General features: G+C 40.8%; 1 protein-coding gene across 1 annotated transcript in view; it reads right to left on the bottom strand.

The window, feature by feature from the left end:
• Positions 1-412: 412 nt before the first annotated feature.
• The window catches only part of LOC118485745 (protein FAR1-RELATED SEQUENCE 5-like), a 160,861-nt gene continuing 149,690 nt past the window's right edge, over positions 413-11,583 (bottom strand). The window contains exons 3-7 of the mRNA XM_035982174.1: positions 1,656-1,914; positions 1,403-1,507; positions 958-1,129; positions 806-857; positions 413-695 (exon numbers count right to left, since the gene is read on the bottom strand). Of these exons, the coding sequence (XP_035838067.1) occupies positions 413-695; positions 806-857; positions 958-1,129; positions 1,403-1,507; positions 1,656-1,914 (871 nt within the window). The remainder of the gene's footprint in view (positions 696-805; positions 858-957; positions 1,130-1,402; positions 1,508-1,655; positions 1,915-11,583) is intronic.

Genomic DNA, 11,583 nt, shown 5'->3' with positions numbered 1-11,583 from the left:
AGAAAAAGATGCAAAAAAAAAAAAGATTTAAAACGCCAAACTGAGAAATGTCTGTGTTCTATAGGATTAAAATAAAAAAAACGCCAAACTACTCTACACTGGCTCTCGAAGACCATCTGTATGTGTTCTGTAAGAATGACAAATACAAAACGCCAAACTACTCTTCACTGGCTCTTAAAGACCTTGTGGATCTTCTTTTAATTACGGCATGTTTGCATGTTGATGCGTAGTGTCCATAGGCTTTGCAGTTCTGACACTGTCCTTCTTTTGCCCCGGGTTTCGACTTTGATTTCTTTTTGTCGATTGCTATCTCCTGTTTAGATTTCAAGTGCTTCCGAGAACCAGAACCTTTGGATTTATAACCTACAGGGACTCTTATCGGATTCTTGTCGTTTTTATATTGACCGGTTATCTAGGCAAATCTATCCCTAGAACTAGTGGGAGGAGCAACAATCTGCATATCTTGAACCTTCTTCATATAAGATTGAACATGATCCTTGTATAAGGATAGCTCCTCTTTATTACCAGATAAACGGTTCAAAGTGTATTCGGTTGAATAAATAATATCTCGCATCATACTTTGCACATCAGGATCAAGCTCAATCATATGTTCACGACTAATTGAGAATTCAGGAGAGCAGTTTGGGGAGGCCTCTTTGCACCATCTATTCAGAATGTATTGTTTTGGAAATTCCCTAATGTCCATAAGTCTCAAAACATAGAATATATGTCTACATAGCAAACCAAACTGTTCAAAACGCCTGCATGAGCAACTGCATGTGCAATCAGACTTACGGAACATTACCTGAAAAATGCCAAAAACAATATCTCTATAACGCCATGCATAGAATGTTTGTCTAAAAAAGAAAAAAAAACACATTGCATATGATAAAACGCCATTAACAGAAAATACCATAAAAAACAAAACGCCATTATTTACCTGAAATAAGGATGTACAAGGCTGTTGGAAGTCATTTACGTAAAACTTAACAAACCCATCAGGCTGATCTTCGTAACGTTGATTTATGCAATCCGCAACTCCAATAAGCTCAGCTTGAACGTCACAAAAAATACTTTTTGTGTATATGTCAACGGCTTGCCCTTCCAACAATTTGTAACTACTCTTCAACTGGGGTCTTTTGTATCGAGATTCATGATCATTTTTACGATGTGTGTGACGCTATGCATCTATTGCAGTCTCATAATGCGTCATGAACTCAACAAGATTAGTTTTCGAATTGCACACTTGACCAAAAAAATGATTCTCACTCTCCGACCTGGATGTCGTTCGCATAAGACCAGACATATGCTCCATTCTATAGTATGCAGGGATCCAAGATTCCCTAAGTGCAAAAATATCAGATAGCCAGTCATTATCTTCTAAATTGAATTATGCGATTACCGCTTCCCATTCTGATTCAAATTCTTCAGGTGTGAGAATATCCGTCCACACAACACCATAAATACGTTCTTTAAAATTGGTCGAATTGAATAGCCTAACACCAACCTATATATAACACGAAAACGCCATGCATAAATTTAAAAAAAACAAAAGAAAATATTTAAATAAAAAAAGAGTAACAAGGTACAAAACGCCATGTATTTTAAAACGAGTGTATAACTAAAACGCCAAAGATAAAAAAAAGCATAACAACCTTTAGAGAAAGTTTATGCATCACATGCCACATGCATAACCGATGCCTCGTGTCAACAAATATAACAGAAATAGCCTTCTTCATCGCTGAATCATGGACAGTGACAACAACTTTTGGTTGAGAACCAACATCTTTTAGAAAAACTCTTAACAACCAAATATACGTATTAGCAGTTTCCGATGCCAACAATGCTGCATCAAATATAACATTGCAGTGATGATTGTCTATACTAGTGAACGGTACAAACACCATAGAGTATCTGCATATGAAAACGCCATGAGAAATGAAACAATAATAAAACGCCATTGAATGTAAACTAATAAAACGCCATTGCATGTAAAATAAAAAAACGTCATTGCATGTAAATTAATAAAACGCTAAAAACAGAAGAAGTTGAATTATAAAATATTACTTGTTGGAACGATACGTGGCGTCAAACGAAATCACATCACCAAACACATGGTAATTGTTAGGGGAGGATTTTCTAACAATTAGTGATCCTTGCTTATTATCCTGACAAGTGATCCTTACTTCTGTGACAGATAGTGATCCTCAGAAGAGCTTCAGGATCAGGATCATGGATCACCTTAAGGATCCTCATACTAACGATTGGCTGTTTGTATTTCGTATTATTTTGCAGGAGTATTGAACTTGACTTGGTCTTGGCAACGTTACTATGGAATATTCCCCAAGTATTTCGCACTCATTTGAACGAAAATGGACGTTGTGGAGAACGTGGGAGAATGGCATGAAAGTCGGGCAGTTAGTTAGCTTAGTTTAGCTTTCATATTTAAAGGGGTGACGAGCTAAAATTAGAACACTTAGCCATTTTTTGCTTACACACACTCTCGTACAATCGCAGTCACAAAGCTCTCAGCAAACACTTAGCATTTCTCACACTTTTACACGTTTTAGCATAGTGATCCTTGTACTTAGCTCGTCACTATCCGAAGTTGTAAACTTTAATTGATTTATTTGAGCTTGGTGATCGGTGTTTTGGTCAAAAATCACACAAGGATAATGCAACCAAACTCTAAGTAAACGGGGAATGATGCTTGGTTTGTTGAAAAAGTAAAGGATCACTTTAGTGAGAAATATGCAAGTAACACAAGGATTTATACGAGGAAAAAGCCCTTGATCAATGAATGATCTCCGGCATAAAAAACCTCGGGTGATGGCAACTACCGATCACCAAATTTCAATATAACAAAAATGATTACAACTTCGGATGATAATGAGCTGAGTACAAGGATCACTATAGTATCGAGTGTCTAGGCGTGTGAGAAATGTGTTGTGTGTCTTCCGAATGGGGAAGAGTGTTATATATACAAGTGTGAGTGACCTATTTTAGGTAAATAGACTAACAATCAGCTCATTACCCCTTTAGAAATAAAAGTAAATCTAGCCTAAATTATCGCCCTTAAATCATGCCGAGTTTCCATATCCTCTACAACGTTCATCTCTGATTAAGCATATGCCAAAGTTGTAAAGACGCGTCCCTTGTTTGCGATGCTAAGAGCGGATCCTGCTAGACATTCCTGCAAGATAACATTAAATTCAATGAAAACAACTGTTAGCATGAGGATCCCTATGATGGTCCGTGATCCTGATCCTGGAACTCTGCTGAGGATCACTATCTGCCAAAGAAACAAGGATCACTGGTTAGGATCACATGTAAGGATCATGTGTTATAAAAATCCATCCCTAACAATTGCCCCCAAAATATAAGGAGTGATATTGTAAATAAATGAGTTATATTTTGCTTGATCTTATCTGCAACGAGCTAATCGGATAACTAGCCGTTGGAGTCGGACTAGCCGTTGTGATTCTTACGTCACAGAAGTGACAGCCCTGCAGATCATCATTATAAATAGGAGATAGAGATAGGATCAATTCGCATTTAAAATCAAAGAAACTCCCTTTATAATCTCGTCCGAAGATCAATCAGGTATCTATCTTCTTCCTTCTTCCTTCTCTTACTCTGTTTTTCTGCTTCTTTGTTTTTCTTCAACATTCTGCAAGCATGCTGCTACGCAACTCCCCTCATAAGGATCCTAAAAAGAACAGTCCCTTGAAGGGTCAAGGGATCATCAAGGATTCTCCCCATGAGAGGTGTTGTTTCACCGATGTTCATATTGATAGAATTCGTCATTGTTTTCCGGCGAATGCTATCTTTAAATCTTTCACTCCCACTGCTTTAAGTGACTTTGTCTCCGATACTTAGGTAGCTTTTCCTGTTACTCCGTTCACCATAGGCTATACGTATCCCTTTCCAGCTTTCACCCAATCTTTCTTTTCCCTGACCGGCATATCTTACATCCAAGCCATGCCGATGATCTGGAGGGTTTTGTATACCCTTGAAAGGATCATTGAGCAAGAAGGGATCGACCTAGGAATGGCGGAGCTGTCTGAGATGTATGATCTCACAACGTTTGGATCCTGCCGATATTTGTTCAAACGGAAAGCTGGAGAGGATCACCCTGTTCTTAAGGTCACCAAGAATGACACGAATTGGAAGCGACGATTTTTCTTCGTTAGGAGGGATACCATCCCTAATGGGAAGGATCTGCCCAAGGAGTGGGCTACTCATGGTAGGATAGAGGATCCTGGAAGGATCACCATCAGACTTGTTCCTTAAGGCGAGGATCACTAATATTCTGTTTTTTGTGCAGCCATATCTGTTGCTCATCTCAAGTTGACTCCTGCTGCAAGAGAGAGAGTTCTAGCCTTCAAAAAGCTTGATCCTGAGACCAGAAGTTTTCAAGTTGCCATTCAAGATTCACAGGAAGTATCCTCCGCATCTGCCACAATGTCAAGTAAGTATCCTCATTTAAAAAGTAGTTCTATGTAAGATTTTTAAATTAGTTAGAGTACTTATCTTATTTTGATTGTGTAGGCGCTGGGAAATCTGTCAAGTCTGCCTCCAAGTTTGGTATTGATGATCTTGCTAATGTCAAATCTGCAAGGAAGAAGACTCCTGCTGCCAGCCCAACTGCTTCAGCCCCTAAAGCACCTATTAGGGGTAAAGGAAAGAAGAGAAAGGCCTCTGAGGATCTACAAGGCCTGCCCCTGCTTCGCCAACAGTTTCTGGACTACTTCAACGAGGTAAGGATCGCTGCCCCTGTTCGTTATCCTGACAATTTTGAGGATCACTTGTTTCTGACGTTATGCCTTGTTTTCCTTGCAGAAATTTGCTGAAATAGAAACTTATGTTGGCCACGTCGAGGATCAAGATCGCCAAATTGCTGACCTCCAACAGATGGGTGTGCTGAAGGATCTCAAGATTGCTGATCTTGAGAAGGAGCTCCGGGCCACCAAGGATAAAGCTGCTAGGATGCTGATCAATTTTGATTATGAGAAGCATGACATTACCCAGGATGCCAAGGTCTCTGCTGCGATAACCATGTATAAGATCCAGCTGCAGATGGCTGCGGAGGCTCAGGATCCTTCCTTCGACAAGAGCACATGGGACGTGGAGGGCTGGAAGGCGAGGCTGGCAGAGTTGGAGGATGATGAGGAGGCTGAGGAGATCCCAATGCTTGAAGGAGGTGACGCTGGCAAGGATCAGGGGGAAGCAAGTGGAGCTGGTGGTGACGGTGCAGCGAAGGTTTGAGCTGCAGGATTGGGCGATGATGGAAATTTCGAGACTTGGCCGGAGCCCAATTTTTTTTTTAAATTCGGTAGTGATTTTTGTGGTTGTGATGTTTTAAACAATGATGGTCTGTAAGTTAAACAATAGTTTTAGGATTGAGGATCCTGGATCCTTTGGTCAATAGGTAGGATTGCAAATGGTGGAGGGATCCTCTGTTTGGGGGATGAAGCCTTTGTGATCCTGCCGCTTTTAATTTCCTGCACCTGCTATGACCGCATAAACAATGGACACCCTTTGCCAACCCATGTGGACGGGCCACGTTTTGCTGGTAGAAACGTGGGTTGGCAATTTTGACAACTTTTGAAAGGGTTTAAAATCCTTTGTTAATAAAATAACTCTAATCTTTCTTTCTTATCTCGTGTTGTTATCCTTTGTTTATCCTTTTATTTTCCAATTGTTAAGCAAATCATGTTCAATCATTTTAGGATATGATCCTGGATCAAATATCCTGTAATCGAAAAATTTTCAAAAATAGTTTATGATCGAGGATCATAGGTTTAGTTGTCAAAGTGTAAGGGTTATTCAAAATAACGAGTATAATCAAAATAGTCAAGGATCATACCTGAGAATCCAAGTTAGGATCCTAACCTTTAATCAAGATAACCGTAAATGAAATTTTAATGGATAATAAGTGTTTTGGTCAAAAATCACACAAGGATAATGCAACCAAACTCTATGTAAACGGGGTATGATGCTTGGTTTATTGAAAAAGTAAAGGATCACTTCAGTATGAAATATGCAAAGACACAATGATTTATACGAGGAAAAAGCCCTTGATCAATGTATGATCTCCGGCATAAAAAACCTCGGGTGATGGCAACTACCGATCACCAAACTTCAATATAAGAAAAATGGTTACAACTTCGGATGATAATGAGCTGAGTACAAGGATCACTATAGTTTCGAGTGTCTAAGCGTGTGAGAATTGTGTTGTGTGTTCTTCCGAATGGGAAAAGTGTTATATATACAAGTGTAGGTGACCTATTTTAGGTAAAAAGACTAACAATCAGCTCATTACCCCTTTAGAAATAAAAGTAAATCTAGCCTAATTTGTCGCCCTTAAATCATGCCAAGTTTCCATATCCTTTGCAACGTTCATCTTCGATTAAGCACATGCTATAATTGTAAATATGCGTCCTTTGATCGTGATGCTAAGAGCGGATCCTGCTAGACATTCCTGCAAAATGACATTAAGTTCAACGAAAGCAACTGTTAGCATGAGGATCCTATGATGGTCCGTGATCCTGATCCTGGAACTCTGCTGAGGATCACTATCTGCCAAAGAGACAAGGATCACTGGTTAGGATCACACGTGAGGATCATGTATTGTAAAAATCCAGCCCTAACAATTGCCCCCAAAATATAAGGAGTGATTTTGTAAATAAATGAGTTATATTTTGCTTTGATCTTATCTGCAACGAACAACTCGGATAACTAGCCGTTAATCTCGAACTAGCCGTTGCAACCCTTACGTCACTGAGGTGACATCCCTGCAAATCATGATTATAAATAGGAGATAGGGTTAGGATCAATCTGCATTTAAATTCAAGATATTCTCCCTTTATAATCTCTACCGAAGATCGATTAGGTATTCTCTTCTCTTTCTTCCTTCTCTTGCTCTGTTTTTCTGCTTCCTGTTTTTATTCTGCCAAGAGTATGTTGCTCCGAAATTCCCCTCACAAGGATCACAAGAAAAGCAGTCCCCTGAAAAGCCAAGGGATCGTCAAAGACTCTCCTACGGAGAGGTGCTGCTTCACTGATGCTCATGTTGATAGGATCCGTCACTGTTTTCCGGCGGATGCTATCTTCAAGTCATTCACTTCCACCGCTCTAAGTGATTTTGTTTCCGACACCTGGGTGGCCTTTCCTGCAACTCCGTTTACCATAGGATATTCGTATCCTTTTCCAGCCTTCACCCAATCCTTCTTTTCCTTGACCGGCATGTCTTATATCCAAACCATGCCGATGATCTGGAGGGTTCTGTGTACCCTTGAGAGGATCATCGAGCAGGAGGGGATTGATTTAGGGATGTCGGAGCTGGCTGAGCTATATGATCTTACCACGTTTGGTTCCTGTCGATACTTGCTGAAACGGAAAGCCGGGGAGGATCACCCTGTTTTTAAGGTTACCAAAAATGACACAAACTGGAAGCGACGTTTCTTCTTTGTTAGGAGGGATACCATCCCTAATGGGAAGGATCTGCCCAAGGAGTGGGCTACTCATGGTAGGATAGAGGATCCTGGAAGGATCACCATCAGACTTGTTCCTTATGATGAGGATCACTAATGTCTTCTTTGTTTTTTATGCAGCTATATCCATTGCTCATCTCAAGTTGACCCCTGCTGCAAGAGAGAGAGTTCTAGCCTTCAGAAAGCTTGATCCTGAAATCAGAAGTTTTCAAGTTGCTACCCAGGATTCACAGGAAGTATCATCCGCATCTGCCACTATGTCAAGTAAGTATCCTTATTAAAAAGTAAGTTATATGTAAGACTGTTTAGTTAGTAAGGGAACTTATCTTGTTTTGATTGTGTAGGCGCTGGGAAATCTGTCAAGTCTGCTTCCAAGTTTGGTATCGATGATCTTGCAAATGTTAAATCTGCAAGGAAGAAAGCTCCTGCTGCCAGTCCCTCTGCTTCAGCCCCTAAAGCACCTGTTAGAGGTAAGGGAAAGAAGAGAAAGGCTTCTGAGGATCTTCAAGGATTTCCCCTGCTCCGCCAGCAGTTCCTTGACTATGTCAATGAGGTAAGGATCATTGCCCCTGTTGGTTATCCTTCTTGAATATCCTGCTTATGTATTTTGCCTGTATATCCTGCTTCTTTGAGGATCACCTGGTCCTGAACTTACCTTTTTTCTCTTCTGCAGAAACTTGCTGAGATTGAGACCTACCTTGGCCATGTCGAGGATCAGGAAAGCCAAATCGCCGACCTCCAACAAATGGGCGTGTTAAAGGATCTCAAGATAGCCGATCTTGAGAAGGAACTCCGGGCTACTAAGGATGAGGCTGCTCAAATGCTGATCAACATGGATGGCGAGAAGCAGGAGATCACCCAGGACGCCAAGGTCTCTGCCGCAATTGCTATGTACAAGATACAACTACAGATGGTTGCGGAGGCTCAGGATCCTGCCTTTGACAAAAGCTCATGGGATGTGGAGGGTTGGAAGGCGAGATTGGCAGAGCTGGAGGATGAGGACGAAGCTGAGGAGATCCCAATGCTGGAGGGCGGTGATGCTGACAAGGATCAGGGTGGAGAAGCTGGTGGTGATGGAGCAGTAAAGGTGTGAGCTGCTGGATTGGGCGATGATGGATATTCGTGACTAGGCCGGAGCCCAATTTTTTTAGGTTTGGTAGTGGTTTGTGGTTGTGATGTTTGAAACATTTATGGTTTGTAACTTTGAACAATAGTTTTTAGGGTTAAGGATCCTGGATCCTTTGAACAATAGGTAGGATCGCAAATGGTGGAGGGATCCTCTGTTTGGGGGATGAAGCCTTTGTGATCCTGCCGCCTTTTAATTTCCCGCACCTGCTAAGACCGCATAACAATGGACACCCTTTGCCAACCCATGTGGACGGGCCACGTTTTGCTGGTAGAAATGTGGGTTGGCAATTTTGACAACTTTTTTGAAAGGGTTTAAGATCCTTTTGTTAATAATATAACTTTTAATCTTTCTGGCTTATCTCGTGTTGTTATCCTTTATTTATCCTCTTTATTTTCCAGTTGTTTTAGAAATATATTTGTTAGAGTAACAAGAGTTGAGCAAACCATGTTTAAATAAATTTAGGATATGATCCTAGATCAAATATCCTGACATTGAAAATTTTTGAAGCAATCAATTTCAAGGATCATAGGTTTTGTTGTCAAAGTGTAAGGGTTGTTCAGTATAATCAGAATAGTCAAGGATCATACCTGAGGATCCAAGTTAGGATCCTAACCTTTAATCAAGATAACCGTAGATGAGTTTTTAATAGATAATAAGGATTAAGGATCCTTATTTGTTTAACTTCGAAAACCTGAAAACGGAACATAACTTGGGACTAAGCCAATGTAAAAGATAAAATAGTAGCTGGGGACATGCCCAAAGGATAACTGGGGACAAGCCCAAAGGATCACTGGGGACAAGCCCAAAGGATAACTGGGGACAAGCTCAAGGATCGTATGTAAACTGGAGTATGGCCCTTACTGGCGACTATCCAAGCTTGGTGACATGAAAATGTCAAAACCTTAGCTAACGTGAAAACGTTAGAAACCTTAGGAACGGATGTATGGTACGTCTACCATTATACATAGGATCCTAGGTATAGTCAGTACGATGAGGTTGTCAGCCCCGAAAGTGGGTACTGGTCCCAAAGACGTGAACTATACCAGGATCATCGTGCGCTACTGGCGAAAACTGGGGATAATCCCAAGGATAACTGGGGTTGAACCCAAGGATCTGTGTTGCTTTTGAAGATCTTTGACGATATGCTGTAGATACCTGAACTATCATAACTCAAATGGTTCGTGAGAAGAGGATGAAGGATACATGATCCTTATCCTTAGGTAAAAAGTAAGGAAATGTAATAGTTTTAAGATAAGGACATTACCAGAGTAAGGATCACTGACATCACCGGGATCCTTCGAGGATACTTCAATGTAAGGATCACATGCTTGAAGGATCATGTTCACATAAAGTATCTCTTTAAGTGAACAGCATTCCAGGCTCTTGGTAACAAATTTCCTTCCATGGTTAGCAATCTGTATGCCCCCTTTCTTGCTTCAGCTTCAGTCAAGTAAGGGCCTTCCCACTTTGGTGCTAACTTCCCGTCAGCAGGATTGATAGTGTTTTGGAATGCTTTTCTCAACACCATATCTCCGACTTGGAACTTCCTTATCCTAACATTTTTGTTGTAAGCACCAGCCATTCTTTGTTGGTAGCTTGCCATCCTTATCCTAGCCAGATCCCTGATTTCTTCAATAGTATCCAAATCCTGAGCCAGGATTGTAGCATTCTCTTCAGGATCACGAGCACTTGTTCTAGCAGTTGGGATCACCATCTCTGTTGGGATCACTGCTTCTGCCCCAAATACTAAAGAGAAAGGTGTTTGACCAGTGGCATTCTTGGGAGTTGTCCTATCAGCCCATAGCACATAGGGTAACTCCTCTGCCCATTTCCCCTTCTTGGATCCAAGCTTCTTCTTCAGATTATTGATGATGATCTTGTTGGATGATTCTGCTTGACCATTGGCTTGAGGATGAACTGGTGTTGATGTTATCATCTTAATTCCCCAACTGTCACAAAAGTTAGTGGTTCTGCTTCCAATGAATTGGGAACCATTATCACATACAATTTCAGAGGGAATGCCAAATCTAGTTATAATGTTTCTTTTAATAAAGGATATAACTTCCTTTTCTCTGACTTGAGCAAAAGCTTCAGCCTCTATCCATTTGGAGAAGTAGTCGGTCATGGCAAGCATAAACACTTTTCCACCAGGTGCTTTAGGAAGCTTGCCAACTATATCCATCCCCCATCTCATGAATGGCCAAGAGGATGGTATCGGGTGTAAAAATTCAGCTGGCTGATGGAGGATATTGCTGTGTCTTTGACAAGGATCACACTTCTTAGCATATTCTACAGCATCCCTTTTCATAGTCGGCCAGTAGTATCCTGTTCTAAGGATCCTTGAGAATAATGCTCTGCCCCCAGTGTGGTTTCCACAATCTCCTTCATGGAAGTCTCTCAACACTTCTTCAATTTCAGGATCCTCGATACATCTTAAATATGGTCCTGCAAGAGATCGTTTATATAATACATTTTTCAAAATTGTGAATTGAGATACCTTAGTCTGAAAGCTCTAGGATTTTCTCCCATCGGAATCTCCCCGTATTGCAAGTATCTCATGATTGGTGAGATCCATGATCCTGAATAAGACTGAGCTTCTTCACTAGGGATCACTGCAGTATCCTCTTCTATTTCCATGGCCACCTGATTTTCGATAGCAGGAGCCAGGATATGGATGATAGGGATACTTATGTTTTCTGGAATCTTCAAGGATGATCCTAGGTTGGCCAATGCATCAGCTTCTGTGTTCTCCTCCCTTGGTACCTGTGTTAAGCTGAAAGAGACAAAAGAGAGTGCCAATTCCTTGACTATCTCTAAATATTTGGTTAGTTTTTCTCCTTTAACAGCATAGGATCCATTAAAGTGATTGGTGATCAAATAATGAGTCTACATATACTTTAGGATACTTCACCCCATATCCTTAGCAATTTGTAAGCCAGCAATTAAGGCTTCATATTC

This window comes from Helianthus annuus, chromosome 13, assembly GCF_002127325.2.
Source record: "Helianthus annuus cultivar XRQ/B chromosome 13, HanXRQr2.0-SUNRISE, whole genome shotgun sequence".
In the NCBI taxonomy this organism is placed as follows: Eukaryota; Viridiplantae; Streptophyta; class Magnoliopsida; order Asterales; family Asteraceae; genus Helianthus; species Helianthus annuus.
This window is presented reverse-complemented; position numbering and strand designations above follow the sequence as displayed.